The sequence below is a fragment of the Triticum urartu genome, chromosome 6A, assembly GCF_056163025.1.
Source record: "Triticum urartu cultivar PI428250 chromosome 6A, HENAU_Tu73, whole genome shotgun sequence".
NCBI classification, from domain to species: Eukaryota; Viridiplantae; Streptophyta; class Magnoliopsida; order Poales; family Poaceae; genus Triticum; species Triticum urartu.
The window spans coordinates 61544491-61561198 of NC_141878.1; the positions used below are offsets into that span (position 1 = coordinate 61544491).

Consider the following 16708-nt stretch of genomic DNA (forward strand, 5'->3'; position numbering starts at 1 on the left):
ACCCGCTCTGCTATCCACCGGAGGATAACTGACGAAGTGGTATCTTCAGTCTTCGTCAGTTAGACACTTGCTGCAGATTTCTTCAGACTCCTTCAGGTTCTTTAGGTCCTGACATATAACCTGAGGTGACTGCGGGTTGATTCAGGAAAACGATAGGGGGTTTTGTGAAAAAATGCGCGCACTGACCGGCCCAGCCAATTGGCGAGCTGTGATTGGCCTAGGACTAAAACATCACATGAGATGTAAGTTGGGGTATGGCTTGGTCAAGTTTTGCAACTTTAGGACTAGATCATTACATCCTGTGCAAGTTAGGGTACCTGGTGCTATTACCTCACACAAGTCATGTGTAGCAGCGCTCGCAGAAAAAAACGATTTTTTTAATGCTTTTTTTTTGAAAAGGGGGTTTACCCGAGCCTCTGTATCAAAAAAATGCATACGGCTTATATTATTAAAAATAAAGTCCAGTAACAAAAGCGCAAGTACCGAGGTGCGAAAAGGGGGATTTTTTTGAATGCTGCCGCCTCCCTCCCTTCCGGTGGCGCCGAACCCCGCCGCCGTGCTCCACGCCGCGCTCCTCAGGTCCTCCCCTTCCCGCCTCCCTCCCCGCCTCTCCTTCAACTCCCTGCTCGCCGCCGCCTCCACCTCCTCGCACCCCCGCCTCCGCTCCCTCGCCCTCCCGGCCCTCGCGCTCGCGCACCGCTGCCCCGCCGCCGCCGGCCCGCTCGACTCCTACGCGCTCTGCTCCGCGCTCCGCCACGCCTCCGCGGCCCAGGCGGGGCCCCTCCACGCGCTCGCCGCGAGGTCCGGGTGGCTCGGCAGCGTCTTCGTGTCCTGCGCGCTCGCCGCGTCCTACGGCGGGTCCGGCCTGTTCCTGGACGCCCGCAGGCTGTTCGACGAAAGCCCCGTCAGGAATGGCGTCTTCGGGAACGCCGTTCTCGCGGCCTACGTGGGCGCGGGGAAGTGGGCTCCAGCTCTGGAGTTCACGAGGAGGTTTCCGGAGTTCGGGCTCCCAGCTGACGGGTACACGATGACGGCCGTGGTGAGGGCCTGCGGAGAGACGGCGAATGCTGATCTGGGCGGAGAGGCGCACGGGCATGCGATCAGGAGGGTAAGAGGTGTGGGATCCGACGTGTTCCTGATCAGCGCGCTTGTGGACATGTACGCCAAATGCGGGCTCGTTGGACACGCGGAGCGGGTGTTCAGGTTGGCGCTGCGGGCCAATGCTGGTGGAGATGATGTTGTTCTATGGACGGCGATGCTGAACGCTTATGGGCGGCATGGGCAGTGCAAGGAGGTTATCCAGACTTATGACCAGATGGTGGCTTCCGGGGTCTGGCCTGACGATCTGGCTATTCTGGCCGTGCTCTCAGCATGCCAGCATGCTGGGGAGGTTGCCAAGGGGCTCAAGTATTTCGAGTCTATGCGCGCAGATTACGGGCTGGTGCCTACACCAGAGCACTACGGTTGTGTAGTCAACATGCTATGCCGGGCAGGAGAAGTAGCCAGGGCATGTGAGATCGCTACCAGGGAGGAATGTGGAGGTAATATTGGCGTCTCTACATGGGGCGCTCTTCTTAGTGCTTGCTGTGATTGCCGCAATGTTGAGCTCGGGAGACTGGCAGCTCGGAAGGCAATTGAACTGGAGCCTAGGAATGTTGGGATTTATGTCGAGCTGTCAAATTTATATGCGAATGCTGGCTTGTGGGAGGAGATTAACAAGCTGCGGGAGGTAATGAAGGACAGGGGTTTCGAAAAGGATGTCGGGTCTACCTGGGTTGAGCAGAATTCTTGAAATGACCTACAAAAATTCTAAATGTTTCATGGGCCAAAATATGATTTGATCATTATGATTGGAGTGAAGGGTGGGAATCTGATCTTTTTTTATGGGCTGCCACCAGATCTATGAGAAAACCAAGTGTTATTTTTTGCTGGATCACAATATTTGAAGTGTAATCTTGCTGAGGCACAAGATCATCGGGTGAAAATTAAGGTGAGCCCAGTCGTGTCCATGTTTTTGCATGGCCTAGGTCACCTAAGGTTTATAACTCTGCAAGAATGAACATAAAATGATATGATACCGTCATTGAACAGTGACAAGCAGGCGATGCAATGCATTTTTGACATTCTTCCATGAGCTCTTCTGAGTTCTGACAGAAAATGTCTATGTATATATTGGTAATAGTCTGTTTTTTTGCAGTACAACGACTTGTATCAAAACTGAAATTTACGTAAAGTGCCCGATCCATCTTCTAATTCAAGTGTCTACAGCTGTGTGCTGTTTCTTGGAACTCAGAACATAAACAGATGGTCTCTAAAAGACATAAAAGGGAAACAGCAGTAGGAATCTCTCCTTTATGAGCTAAAGCATGGTTATTCAATTCGTCTTATGCAAGCAAAAGCATATACATGTGCCGGAAAGCACGTCTAGCATCATCCTTCTAGCTCAGCTCCATTTTCTGCTAAGAAGCAATGTTAGAAGTTAGAATGGTCTAAAAACTACACTACCATAACTTGAGCTTTTGAAGTTTGGCACCTCATTAACCTCAATGTATAGAAGAGTTGGCTCTTATTTCGCAGCCACACATTCTTTCAGTGGTCGGGAGGCCTAAGTTACCTGGTAAATTATGTGCAGAACATTCTTTAGGTGGTAAGAGAAACTAGACCTTGACCCTTATTGCAGAAACCCAACTAGCAACTGAGTTTGTAGGTTTTCCCTCGAATAATTCCTGCAGCTCAAGAACCAGGCCAGCTCTAACTTCACTCCCAGGGCAGGAATCAACCAGAAAGGGCAGAAAGAGAACTTGTAGGACAAAAAGGGAAGAAAGGAATGCATTCCAAGCTTGCATTCCCTTAGTTCTCTGGGACTATATAAACACTCGAGTTACCTTGATGGGTCTATCCTAAAAATCTCTGTCCTCTTGCCTGCACCAATAATGGGTCTTCCCTTCAGTGCGTTAAACAAATTAGGTAAGTTCTCAAGTCTCAGTTCTTTCTATGGTTTTGTTTTGTTCTATATGCCGGTGCCATTACATGGCTCTTGTGGCTCCGCACTGTTTTATCTGTTGCTGGAACTTCTGCTCCATATTCTAAATTTGTTAGCTTGTGCTGTCGTTCTTCTCAGGAGTGCCAGGGTTGGGCGCAGTAACAACCGGACAAGTTTATGATCGACATTTTAAGGACAGGGACACGGGCACCTTTAAAGACTTTCATCTTGCATATGTCGAATTCTGCAAGTAAGCTTCCTTCCTGTTTGTGCAGTTATGTTGCTTGCACTTCTTGTGCCCAACCTTTATGCCTGTCTTCATCTGAAAATGCTTTAGGTATTTCAACACTGTGTTGCCTGGCCAAGATTTTGATACTCCGGACCGTGGTGATCTAGAGGTAAACCCGATTCGGTGTAAATATTTATGGACATCTGGCAATTGACTGTTACATATGGTCCAAAAACTCAACTGAACATGGTACATGCGCATATTGCAGGCATTCCATAAAAAATGGGCAGTGGCGGACGAGCTCGGAAGGAAGAAGATGTTCATCGAGTATATGCAGGAAAACGTCCACGAGGCCAAAGTTGACGACAGCCTCTTCATCATGGCCGGCCTGGCTGCGCCAGCGGCAGCCATCATCGCCAAGAAGAGCGGCGAGAGCATCCCGCAGGTCAAGAAGTTCAAGGTGCATCTAATCCCCAACGTCATCTTTGTGCCGGTGTGCACGCTGGTTGCCATCATGGGTGCCACTGCAGTTCAGATGAGCAAGAAGAGCAAAGACAACAACAAGCCTACGAGCTGATCCCGTCTTGTTCCTGTCTGCAGTTTAAATAAGATGATGTAATAAACAAGAAACCTGGAAGCATATTATCATCCAAATGATTGTATAAAATTATACTAATATGCAAGTCATGGGTTAAATATACATGTTCCTTTTGTTGTTCAAATAGCCGATGGAAAGAAAGCAAAGTTCGAAAAAATATCAAGTTTGTCACAGTTTGCTACTTTGTTTTCTTCCATATGTGATATGCCCATTTTCTCACACTTTCTTTGGTGTTCTTTGAACATCAACAGAAATGTGATAATGTTCGGTACCTGTTGTAAATTTGGTCAGAGTGCACAAATTTCTTGTTCAATCAAAACTCTGTATTATCCCTCGCTTGCAAGACACTGCACTTGCATGTAAACCTAGATTCCTGACTGCTGCAAGAAACCTACATTCTAAGCTTGCAAAACACTGCACTTGTATGACCGCTACAAGAAAGCTAATTTTAAGTGCGGTGCAAATCAAGCACGGAATCAAACAACATGTTGCTTAAGAAAGAAATATCACCGTGAAAACATAGCATACAGGCAGCTGAAATGCAAACCGAGGAGAAGTAATTTCGTGACAAGAACTTTCACAGAATGATACTTTTATCTTACACAGGGGCCTAAAAAATTCCAAAAGAACAATCAGACCACCACGTTAATATTTCAATGAGAGCACAAACCACCAGAACATCAATGCCTCTGAATTAAGCTAGTACAAGTGCTAAGCTCATGATCTGGATAACACACTTTTACCTCACAGAGCCTATTCTCTCTGGCAAAACATATTCTATTACAATCAAATTTAGACGAGAACACAGAGAGGAACGTCTGTTACGGCCCCAAGTTTGCAATCCTAGGAGCTCAGGATACGTAGGTTGTTAGTTATCCTTGCAATAGAACAGTCACTGGGCTGTTGTTACTTTCCCCTGAAAAGCAAACATGAATAGCAAATACTAGGTAAGTATACGCCAAATAAAGCAAAAAAAAAACTCAAATACAAAGGTAACTTGGTTTGCTTTTTTACTTACGTGTTCATCATTAGTGTAATGTTATCCCCTTTCAAGAGGATCCGACCTGCAAATGATTGAGGAGACAAATTATGGAATTTTCACTAGTCTGAGAACAAAACAAAAAAATGGTAGCAGAGTACTCGTTTCATTACCGAGAGACTTCCTAGTGTTTTTCTTGATGTTGATCTCCTCAGCATCCTCCAAGACCAGATTCATGTATTCATCAAAGCCCTACAACACATGCTGCAGTAAGTATATAGTGTTTGTTTAAAATTCAACAATGTTTCTGGTCCACTTTGTTCAACGATGTCCATGTGGCTGTACAATGCCGATGTTTAGAGCTACTTTTCTTAATGTCAACACACGTCCGTTCAATCAGGTAAAAAAACAAACAATCAAGAGGTGCCCAATGCATGAACAGGCACTCGGAGATTGCTACTTCTGTTCCGTTTGATATGTGCCAAATTGGATTACATGGAAATGCAGCAAGACAACTGCAATAACCTACATTCATGCCTGCCAGTTCCACATTTTTATTATATCTCCTCATGTGGCCATAGCAAAATTCAAGACAGGAGTGACACATCTTTCATCCGTCCATGTGGCCGCAACAAAATACTAGTAGTACCACATTTTTTCCATATACAGAGTGCAGAGCAACAATGGCCAGCAGCTTTAACAAGCTCACTCTTCCTCCCGAGGACAGAGAGCAGAAGCTCCCCTGAACTTCCCCCACACAGTGGAAGCCTTTCCGGCACCACCACCAGGGATCGTCTCCGGCACAAACACGGGATAAAATAAAATAAAAATCCCCAGCGGAATTAGAGACCACTTACGATGATCCTGCCCTCGATCCGCGCGTCCTTCTGCTCGAAGAGCCAGATCTGGATGCGCGCCTTCTGCTCGGGCGGAGGAAACGGGGTCAGCGAAACCGAGGCGCGAGCACGAGGAAAGAATGGGGGAGGAGAAGAAAGGGAGGGGCGTACGCTCTGGAGGAAGCGGAAGATGAGGTTGATGGGCTGGGTCATGATCCGCTGCACCTTGGTGGACGCCATGGCTGCCGCCGTCCGCGCCCCCCCTCGCCGACGAGCCCTGGGCCTGCAGGGTCCCCGGCGGAAGGGAAACCCTAGCGTGCTTTGCTTGCTTCCAGTTCCAGGAGGATGAAGTCGAGTCAGAACACGAGCAGAGCCAAGAGTGTCCCGGGCCGGAAGACTCCTAACAGGTCCACGTCTCCATTGATATTCTTTTTGAGGAAACTCTTCTTGTTTTCGAAAAGGGTTAACTCTTTCAAAATTTTGTTTGCATCTCCAAATTTGTGCAGCGTATATCACAAAATGTTCAATGTAAATTTAAATATTGTTCAAGGTATATATGTTCAACGTGTATTTAAAAAATATTCAGTGTAAACTACAAAATGTTCACTTTATATTTAAAAATTGTTCAAAGTGGATTCAAATATGTTCAGCGTATATCAAAAAAATGTTCAGTGTGTATTTAACTTTTTTTAGAGTATGCAAAAACATCAATAAATTTGTTCATCGTATATAAAAATACTTATTTTTAATTTCAAATTTTTTCTATGTTTTAAATAATTGTTCATGTTGTCCCAAAATTGTTCAGGTTTTAAAAGTTTGTTTGAACTTGAAAATTTATTCACGATTTCAAACATTATGCAATATTTTAAGGAAAATTGTTCACATTTTTTCCCAAGAATTATGGAAATTAAAAAGAAACAGACACATTTTTTCCAATAAATATTGGAAATTACAAAAAAATATGTGATTGCATGTACTACTTTAAATTTTGTGCTGCTAATTAGTTGTACTCGGTCGCTAGGTGGTGAATTTGAATTGACATTTTGTTTTTGCACTAAAAGGACGAGCAAGCCCACACATGTGGTTTGGCCCATAACTAAGGTCAGCAAGCAATGGGCCACAAAACGGGCTTAGAGTCAATATACGTGAGGAGAGAAGCCACGTACGAAGGGATCGGAGGGATGCGTCAAGTCAGCGATCGGTAGCGACGGACGAAAAAAGTTAGCGTGGACAAAAAATAGTGGAAAAACAATCCGTCCTTTAATATTAGGTGTAGATGTAGATGTAGATAGTAGTAGTTTTTTTTTTTGAGATGAGAATTTGGAGTAGATAAAATTTTCATTGCAAGAATATGAATATTCTGATATGTTGACCCGTGATTTATCTGCCCGCGTTAATATGATAGTAGTGTAAGTAAGTAGAATTTCCTGCCTGTGATATACCTACCTAACTAAAAACCGTTTGTTTGATAAAAAAATTATTGGTTTAACAAAAAATATATATATTTGCATCGAACAAAATATATATTTGATAAGTCAATAAAAGGTGAGACAGTTAAGATACGTAGTTTCTAAGGAAAAATAACCAGAGATAGGAGAAAAAGTAAAAAGTAAATGAATAGAGGAAAGGAGAAGGGTGCGTATGTAAGGTTGGACGGAGCACTTTGTGTCTCATAAAATAACACATTTTTTAAAAGTAGTAGAGATAACATCCCCAGCATAGATATTTAGTAAGTGCGTAGTCACCTTGGCTCATGACTCGTTTTATTAAAAATGTGAACAGATCAACTTGATAGTTAAACCATTATTATTGACTTATAAATATGGCTTTATTTGATAAATATGGTTCTTGATGTTTTTTTTAGATAAAACCATAAGGGTCTGTCTAGGACACATCTAGATGTGACATAACTATGTCACATCTAAGCTGATGTTCACTTTGTATGTGGTCTATTTTTTTGTCTTATTTTTTTATTTTTTGTTGCTACATTATATATTTGTGAGAGGTTAGATGTGACATCCTTAAGAAACATCTAGATGTGAATTAGGCAAACTGAAACCATAAATGAAGAAGGTGAAAAGGAATGGGAAGAAAACCGGTGGATGACAAAACCCTATATATTCCTTTAAGGAAACATGAGAGATTCTTTATCCGTCCTTGGATGATGAGATCTCCTAGGCCCGACTTCATAAAATTCTCAAATCTGAAATTTGGCTCATGATATGATAGCAAGCTTGAGATCGAGCCATTTGGATGCATTCCTAGCTGCACAATCGATGATCTATCATACATGGGCACGACCAATGACCTACCTCGTGAGGGCCAACTCTACATCATGTCAAAGATGTGGCATAGTAGTCCAATACGGCAGGTGATAGTATCCCTAACCGTGGATTCAAAGACGAGGCTGCCAGAGTCGAACTCGATGACATGGCGAGGCAAGCGTCACGAACAGAGTACATCCTGGCCGGGATTGACAATTGTGTAATTTGACTCCTCTTTTTTATGTTACCTTTATTCGGCCTAAGATGCAAACAGGTTAGTTTCATATGTAGGATATGTATATCGTTTTATTTAGTTTACACATAGACTACAATAGCCTTGCACTCACCACGGCTTACAAACAAAAAATCGTCAAAATTTTGTTCTAAAACTTTAATGTACTTTACTCCAGTTGGTCTTGTACGACAATCATGCTTTTGGTCATGTTTTTTGTTGTATTTGATTGACACTTATTCTATGTCGGGTCTTCCTTTTGGCTCGAAAAATATAGAAGAGATTGAAATTTAAATACTTAGAACTTGACAATTGTATGTCTACTGTTGAGTTTTTATTTTTTATTAATATAGATGTTAAATTAAAAGTCATATTGTCTGCTTCATATGCATAGGAAAGTTAACATTTGTGCAAATCCATTTTTGCGTATGGTTTTTTAGGGTACATGTTTTGCCAGAACCCGCTCTGTATCATAAATATATTTAGGGCATATACTAAAAACCCTTTAGGCACGAGATTTTATGGTATCTGCTAGAGTTGCTCTTAGCAAAGAGAAAGCTTCCAAGGCAAGACGATAGCGGCCTATAGCCCCCTCATGTTTGCAGTGGCTACTAGATATCTACGCACGATATTTCGTCTGTACTCACTCTGATTGACCAGTCATTTTATTATTAATGTGATTATTATATATAAAAATAGTAGTTAAACCATTATTGTTGATTTTAAATCAATTTTTATTTGATAACTCAATAAGACATGGACTAGTTAAAGCAGTTCTCAAGAAAAAATGGTGAAATTTTTTGATAAAACAAAGGAGGTAAAGAGATGGATGCCAAAGCCCTACATACTTTTTACAGAAAAAAAGAAAGATTCTTCATTCGACTTTCGGAGGATGAGATCTCCGTGGCCTAGCTCCACGGAATCCTCAAATCTGAAATTCAGTTCGTGATTTTGACTCCACACCTGAGATGGTTGATCCGCGAACTAGTCGGAAGGCAGTCCTAGCTCCATAACCGTGAGATGGGCATGAACAATGCCTAAGCCGAGAGGGCCAACTCCGCATCTCGTCGGAGACGCGACACAAGAGTCGAAGACGATGAGCGCCACAAAGAGAATATATCCTGCCCGGGATCAGCTAGTACTATAGTTTGACTCCTCATGTTTATGGTTACCTTTTATTTGACCTAAGATGTAGAGAAACTGGTTTCATACATGGCATATATATATTGGCTTGTTTAATTTAAACATACGAATATACTTATAATAGCCATTCACCAAAAAATGTTCGTAATCTTAAAAAAATCGTAAATATAAATAAATGTTTATAATTGAAAAACAGGTTCACAAAAGTTTAAACAATATTCATGTGTTTTCCAAAAGATGTAAACAAACATTTTTAAAAATATTAATGGTTTTACAAAAAAGTTCACATTTTAAAATAAAATATTTTGTATCACGCAATAATTTTTTTCAATCTATATCAGCAGACGGGTTTTTCAAAGGAAAATCAGTTGAAAAACATGAGGGAAAACAGAGGAAAATCGAAAAAATATTTTTGTTTTTGCTACAGAGGAGCGCTACATGAATGCCCTCGTGGGCCGGCCCACATCTCATCGCGACAGTGCGATTCGACGACAAATTGCCGCAGAACGCGTCGCGTAGGGGTTCCCACTCAAAGCACCAACCCTAGCTCCCGCACCCCCGCACCCTTGCCGCAGCCATGGCGGAAGAAGCCGCCGCCACCGCCTCCGCCTCCGCCACCAACTTCGAGGTGGACCTGGGCCACCTCCTGGCCTACGACCCCTCGCACCACCTCGCCGCCGGCGCCGCGTCCTCCCGGGCGGAGCTGCGGGACGAGTGCCTGCGGAAGGCCACGGAGCTCGCGCAGGCCGTCGCCAACGCCCTCTTCTCGCTGCCCGCCACCGAGGGCCGCGACGGCCCTGTCGTCCGCCTCCCGCCGCCCACCAACCGCCTACCCCGCGAGAAGCACGTGAGAAGATTACATCCATCCCCCCCCCCCCCCCCCCCCCCCCCCCCCCCGTTGCTCGCTAGTGTCGGACGATGTCGATCTGTTACTATAGTGAATAGTTACTGCTGCCTGCTGCTATTCTGCGAGTGCCGGAGTAGATTGGTGTGCGGTTTCAGTGGAACGCTAGCTGCTTAATTTTTCGAATTTTCATGCTGAAGATGTGGTGGAGTTGAAGTCCCGATGGACTATGGTGGAAATTGCTTCTTCAACATATGAAGAAATGATGTTACAGATGCGAGAGTAGCCTACTGCCATGAAACCACAGCATTTTTTTTTTTGAACCGGGCTAACCCCCTTTCCATTACTCAACACACTACTAGGAAACCCACCGCACTCGCCCGCCGTCGAAACGAGTGCTATGGGGCGAAAACCTAGTAGCACCAGTAAACTAGACCTATTACAAAAGATAGCCACATAACCACAGGTTTTTAAGACGACAAGTATCTGGGAACCGTAGCCCACTCAGTAGGCATCCTCTGTCGGACAGGCAAAAGAAACAGCAAAATATGGGCGCTGGGAGAGATCTGCTTCTAGTTTACTGCTGTTGATTCTTTGCATGGATTCTAGTTTTTCATTCTTGCTCTGCGCTACTCGGTAAACAAGATATCAAGCTGAACGGAGACCTATTTTATCTTGATGCTTGGATGCATTTTCAAACCGCAGAGTGTCTAATCTTTATCTTTCATGTTACTAGTTACCAAGGCCAAAGCCTCCTACCAAGTGGGAGCAGTTCGCAAAGTCGAAAGGTGAACTTTTTATACTCGCTGGCTTTCTGAGTGTTTTTGTTGGAAGTGTATTTGCTTTGGATTTTTGTAACAGTAACATTCTTGCAGGGATTATCAAGCACAAGAAGAACAAGCGTGCATGGGATGAGCAAACTAATTCCTGGAAGCGGACGTATGGCTATGATCGTGTTAATGATGACAGAGACGTTCCCATCATTGAAGCCAAATTGACAGACGGTTAGCAACTTTATCTTCTGTGTCTATGGCCGGTGAATCTTGTTTTGTACTAGCAATATTAGTAATCTTTTAGAGCTTTCCCTGGGCCGAGTACAAGCGACACAAACGCTTAACAGCCTGCATGCTTCTGCTTATGTACACTGATTTAATCCAGCTTTTACTTCAAATCTCCAATGCTCTTTTCATACATGACCAACTGAATCTAACGAGTCTTTGTTGTCAATGCAATTTGTTCTTAAATGTATATGTGTCTTGAAACCTATGGCTGCTGAATCATGTTTTGTAGAAAGATTAGTAATCTTTTCAAGCTTTCCTCATGCCCAATCGTAGTTATCATGAGCTGTGACGTAAATGCTTAACAGCCTGCATGCTTCTGCTTTGTACAATAATTTGGTTCATCTATCATTTTATAATTCCCAATGATCTTTCTCATTTTGTGACTGACACTGAATTTCTTGAGTCTTCATTATCAATGTAATTACTTATCAAATTTATATGTTTCTTCAAACCTATTTGCATTCTGTTACCCTTTTAATCAAATATGATTTTTACAGAGCCTGGTGTTGATCCTTTTGCTCAAAGAAGGGAAGAGAAGAAGGGCAGGGTCGATAAACAAGAAAAGAACAGACTTGGGAATTTGAAGAATGCTGCAAAAGTTGGTGCTCTGCCAAGGTAATCCTTTCCTACTAGCTACTATAATCTGTATACCTGATGCACTATGTGTGTTATTCATTACATTAGCAACTCAAGTTTCTCATATAACAGCTTTCTGAAAAATATCATGCAGTCATATACAGCTCGCTGCCACGTCCGTGCCCATCACAGGAACTAAAGCTGATCTGCCAAGAAAAGCTAAGAAGGAAGACCTCGAGAATGTCGCTGGTATGGCTTCTGCAGCAACAGCTAGCGGTGGAAAGTTTGATAAAAAGTTGCCTGGTGAGAAACCTCTCAAGAAGGCTGGCAAAAACAGAAAGGTTTTTTCTCCTATGAACTCATTTGCCTTTAGTAAATCCACACGCCTTTGTAAGTTGATAGTTTGGTTAGCTTAACTGTTTCTTTTCTGCAGTTCCTCCCTGTTGTTGAAGGGAAAGGAATGGGCAACCTAGAGAAACAGCAAAACGACAAGATCCTGAACAGTCTACTGGCCAAGAACTTCGAGGAACCATTGGATGTCAGCAAGGCAAGCTCCAGAATTCAGTATATGTATCACTTCCATTTGTCTAGTCCACCATCTAACAAGTGCTGTAAGTAACTTTGATAACAGGCAATCACGATGTACAAGGTGAAGAAGGACAACAAGAGGAGGAAAGACAAGCAATCATCGTCGTCGTCCGGATCAAATAAGTTGAAGCCCCAGAAGAAAATCCACAAGAAATCTTCAAAGAAAAGCGCTTAGGTCCCTCCACATCATCGTTGAGACATGCCGTGCTGTAGGCGGCGAGCGCAGTCTCCAAGCATCAAGGATAGTCTTGGCAAATTTTGTATGGTCATTGTCCTGTTTAAGTCCCAAGGGAGAAATATTGTTATTCCGGTTACCACTGGTTATGATATGACGCAAGAAGCTGAGTGCCGTGATGACATAGCTGTACACGTATTGTATTTTCAGAAGTTTGGGAAATGTTTCTGGAAAGCTTTGTTGGCAATATAGAAATCAACCTAACACCAAAGAGATTTGATGTCTGAGCACAAGCCATAATTTAGTTTGAGTTAAGTAAAGAGTCTCTATGCTTTGCCAACCCCATGCTTAACACACAACGCTATATCTCTCTGGTGACCGTGAACCCTATATACGAATAGTAAAATAAAAATACCAGGAAAATAAAAAATCGGGGTTGCTAGATCTCAACCCTATATGAATAGTAAAATATAAAAAAATGCCAGGAAAATAAAAAAATCGGGATTGCTAAATAGGCTTAACCGAGTCTCAACAGATGTTATATTTGTGAGATCTTACATGAAGATTTATGTAAAACATTCTTTAAAAATATTTCTTTCTTTTTATATGTTCTCTCCCAACTCTCAGAGATCTAACCGCGTGCACAAAAAATATCTGAAAATCCATGGTGTTAAACCTGATCAATCATTCTAGAACCAGTTGCTGCTACTAATCATTCATTACAACAATACCAAGAGAAAGCCATTTGATCTAGAACCACTTATCATGCACGACTTCACCTAACACCAATTCATCTAGTACCACTTCAAGTCTTCATCATTAAAAACACACACAACACCATCACACTTACCATCACCAGCAAACAGAATTTCTCTACCTAATCCAACTAGCATAGTAGCCTGCTGCTTGGTAGCTAAATTCCTCTCACTATAGCTGCCAAAATTAGCTCTGCGTGCAGTGCCTTTACCTGCAATACCTCTACTGGTACATTCATTCCTCCTCTCAAACTCTTCCATTTTGTCCTCTGTTGCACCTATTCCATCCGCAACAACATCGTCAACAAGGACCCTTTTACCAAACAGATGCTCCACATACTCTAGCTCTTCCATCGCCATAAGTCGCAGGTGACCTATGTAGCAAACAAAAAAATTACAACTTTTAAACTAGCAAGAACCATAATAAATAAACACTGACATTTAACTTATGGAGCAACATTACTTCAGGGAGCAAACATATGAACTAGACATGAATCATACAAAGTGCTAGGCGTCGACACGGATTTGGGAACTAGGGATTTGGCGAGGGAGCGAGGCAAGAGCTGGTCTGGTCGCTTGGTTCAACTGAATCAATGCGTGCTTCTGATCTATGGCACATTTACAAAGAACCCCCTGCAACTCGTGTGTATTCAAAGCCATAAACATATTGGACGGCCAAAGCCACGCTGTCCCAGTGGACCAAGCCCACATGTCTTTTTTTTACATGGTAATACATGTCTTATTAATAAAATAAAGATTCAGTTACAAGCCACGTAAATATTGACATTACTTGACTGAAAAGATAGGATAATCCTATGCAAAAAAACCAGCGTGTGTCCCTCTCCATTAAGGAAAAGGAGACAAATCACCTCTTCACCCGAGCTCGACACGGCTTCATCGCTGATCAGCAACTTTACGGACCTCCAAAGTAGTTTGCCTGAAGCAAAACCATTGCCGTTGAAAGAATTAGATCGAGCAACGTGTCCCCGAACACGCCATCGAACTCTAGAACTGACACCTCCGCATGACTACGCCGTCGGAGGAGGAAACCAGAACTATCAGCCTCCATTTACAAACCCAGCACAAGATGAGCCATCTTTCAGCTGTCACTTGCGTAGACAATCGTATAAAAAATCGTATATGAGTGACCGTTCACTTCCGTGGCCGTATTTAGGGCATTTTGAAGGGCGGTGAACAAAGTGAATATATGCAAAAACAAAAACAAAAAAGCAAAGTGAATACCGCAACAAGATCAGTGATGAATATTTCTCTGAAAAAAACAAGCCAGATTGGCCAAGCGCCCAGTCTCCGCTCTCCACGTAACCCTTCTCCCCTCCCAACCTCCGCGTCGTCGCAAACCCAAATCCTCCTCCCACCCCAACCCCCCCTCATCAGATCACGCGAGCAGGGGGCGCCGGAACCGGATCGGGCGCGGCGGAGGAGGGGGGACGGCGATGATGCACGGCGTGGGGCAGTCGGACGACGCGGCGGCGGCGGCGGCGCTGGAGCTGCAGGAGTCCGGGTGGGAGGAGCTGCGGCGGGAGGCGCGGAAGCTGGAGGGGGACCTGGACGTGAAGCTCTCCTCGTACGCGCGCCTCGCCGCGCGCTCCTCCTCCGCCTCGGCCTCGGCCTCGGCGGCCTCCCCCACCGCCGACCGCTCCTCCTGGAAGTCCACGGAGCTCGAGATCCAGGCGCTGCTCGACAAGCTGCAGGATGTCAACGACGCCATGAGCCGCTGCGCCGCCCCCGCCGCCCCCGCCACCGCCTCCGTCTCCCAGAAGCTCGCGCGCCACCGCGACATCCTGCACGAGTTCACGCAGGTCCCCCTCCTCCTCCCCCGCCGCCTCTCCTCTCTGCCCCGCTGCTCACCTCGCTGAAATGGTTGGTTGGTTGGCTGATCCGATCCGATCGATCGGAACAGGAGTTCAGGAGGACGCGGGGGAACTTGAGCTCCATGAGGGAGCACGCCGACCTGCTCAGCTCCGTGCGCGGCGACATCACCGAGTCCAAGGTTTCGTGTCGCCTCTCTCCGGGTCTCCACTTCTCATCAAAGTGTTGTTGCAGAGCGTATGCCCCCGTTCATCTGTTGTGTCGTCTCAGTCTGATCGCCGGGGATTTTCTCTCCAGGCTACGGGCGGCATGTCGCCGAGGGTGCATTTGCTCCGGGAGAGGGCTTCCATTCATGGCAGCGTCAACCAGGTATGGTTCCAGTAGTTGAGTTAGACCAAGCGTATCTAAAATTCTGTTCAATTTCATGCCAGCTGCTTAGCGTCGCACACTCGCACTAGAAGGATCCCCATTTATATTTGTGATGTTCATCATTAGTTCTTGCTCATTCTGCATTCTCTGATCTGATGCACAAAATCATTAATATCTGTGAGTGGTGTCTCATGTGATGTGCAACTTGGGGCAGGGTGTTGGGAATTACACAGCAATAGGAAGAACAGGTTGTTAGGAACACTTACAAGTTACAACCATGTTTTCTGTACTAATAACAGTGTGAACATTGAACGATGGTTTGAGTGGAGAAGAGGGAAAACAAGTCTACTTTTGTGCAGCGAAACTTTGTCACTGTCAATATGTGTTTGTCTTTGTGATCAACTCTAGCTCATGAGGCACTATGTTCCTCTTTTTTTTTACCCAAATTCCAGATAGACGAGGTAATTGGGCAAGCTCAAAGCACAAGAGCAGCCCTATCCAATCAGAGGGCCCTGTTTGGAGATGTTCAGGGAAAAGTCAAGCAGTTAGGTGAAAAATTCCCTGTGGTTCGAGGCCTCCTAGGTAATCTGTCGATCCTTAATTCTTTCATCGGACATTAGTCTTTTGGCGGGCATCATCGTATGCTCTCTGCTATTTGACCCGATTCCAGCACCCTAACAATCGAATACATTCTTGTTTGCAGGCGCCATCAAGAGGAAGAAATCAAAGGACACGATCATTCTTTCAGCAGTAATCGCGGCCTGCACCATCTTTTTGATCATCTACTGGCTCTCAAAATGATCGGTGCGTCGTTGGAAAAGCTTGCGACGGGGACTTCCTCTCTCACCACAGAATGACTGACAAGTGACTGCAGATTGCACGATAAAAGGCTGGTGATTATTATCCATTTCTTAGGGCTAGTACGAGGGAATGGGAGATCCCGTTGTGTTTAGCTCTCACTGTGCCGCCGTCGACGCATCTTGTTTCTGGAGATCCCCCCTATTTATACCTAGATCAATTTTGTTTGGTGAATTGCCCACGAGGCCATGCTGGTTCAAGTAAATACGATGACACACTTCTGATACTTCCATCTTACAATGGGAATTGAGCTGTTGCCTGTACAAATACTGTGTTCCATGGAACAAAACCCTTGCCTGTAAGTGTGTTCCATCTTACAATGGGAGTTGAGCTGTTGCTTGCACTATTGCTGCAAATTCATTTCCATGTGCCAAATATTAAAATGTCA

General features: G+C 44.3%; 5 protein-coding genes across 6 annotated transcripts; 4 read left to right on the top strand and 1 right to left on the bottom strand.

Moving 5' to 3' along the window:
• Nucleotides 1-468: 468 nt before the first annotated feature.
• On the top strand, nucleotides 469-1792 carry LOC147963930 (putative pentatricopeptide repeat-containing protein At1g56570). The gene has a single exon (XM_087526559.1). The coding sequence runs from the start codon at nucleotides 512-514 to the stop codon at nucleotides 1790-1792; it is 1281 nt and encodes a 426-aa protein (XP_087382685.1). The 5' UTR covers nucleotides 469-511.
• Nucleotides 1793-2838: 1046 nt separating this feature from the next.
• On the top strand, nucleotides 2839-3912 carry LOC147963931 (calcium ion-binding protein). Its single transcript, XM_087526560.1, has 4 exons — nucleotides 2839-2967; nucleotides 3122-3233; nucleotides 3321-3381; nucleotides 3481-3912. Exons 1-4 carry the CDS (start codon nucleotides 2934-2936, stop codon nucleotides 3787-3789), a joined length of 516 nt encoding a protein of 171 aa, XP_087382686.1. The 5' UTR covers nucleotides 2839-2933; the 3' UTR covers nucleotides 3790-3912.
• Nucleotides 3913-4367: 455 nt separating this feature from the next.
• On the bottom strand, nucleotides 4368-6032 carry LOC147963932 (uncharacterized). Of its 2 annotated transcripts, XM_087526561.1 has the most exons (5): nucleotides 5797-6032; nucleotides 5647-5709; nucleotides 4963-5041; nucleotides 4829-4874; nucleotides 4368-4726 (listed from the first exon to the last, which is right to left on the bottom strand). In XM_087526561.1, the coding sequence occupies exons 1-5, from the start codon at nucleotides 5863-5865 to the stop codon at nucleotides 4717-4719; spliced, it is 267 nt and encodes an 88-aa protein (XP_087382687.1). In that variant the 5' UTR covers nucleotides 5866-6032; the 3' UTR covers nucleotides 4368-4716. The 2 variants fall into 2 exon arrangements, with proteins under 2 accessions (XP_087382687.1, XP_087382688.1); XM_087526562.1 differs by lacking the exon at nucleotides 4368-4726 and having other exon boundaries at nucleotides 4825-4874.
• Nucleotides 6033-9793: 3761 nt separating this feature from the next.
• LOC125513371 (ribosome biogenesis regulatory protein homolog) lies at nucleotides 9794-12779 on the top strand. Its single transcript, XM_087526563.1, has 7 exons — nucleotides 9794-10111; nucleotides 10845-10896; nucleotides 10984-11112; nucleotides 11667-11784; nucleotides 11900-12086; nucleotides 12179-12292; nucleotides 12377-12779. Exons 1-7 carry the CDS (start codon nucleotides 9842-9844, stop codon nucleotides 12506-12508), a joined length of 1002 nt encoding a protein of 333 aa, XP_087382689.1. The 5' UTR covers nucleotides 9794-9841; the 3' UTR covers nucleotides 12509-12779.
• A 1784-nt stretch (nucleotides 12780-14563) lies between these two features.
• Nucleotides 14564-16680, top strand: GOS12 (golgi snare 12). Its single transcript, XM_048677508.2, has 5 exons — nucleotides 14564-15083; nucleotides 15185-15274; nucleotides 15391-15462; nucleotides 15915-16044; nucleotides 16166-16680. The coding sequence occupies exons 1-5, from the start codon at nucleotides 14718-14720 to the stop codon at nucleotides 16261-16263; spliced, it is 756 nt and encodes a 251-aa protein (XP_048533465.2). The 5' UTR covers nucleotides 14564-14717; the 3' UTR covers nucleotides 16264-16680.
• Nucleotides 16681-16708: the final 28 nt, after the last annotated feature.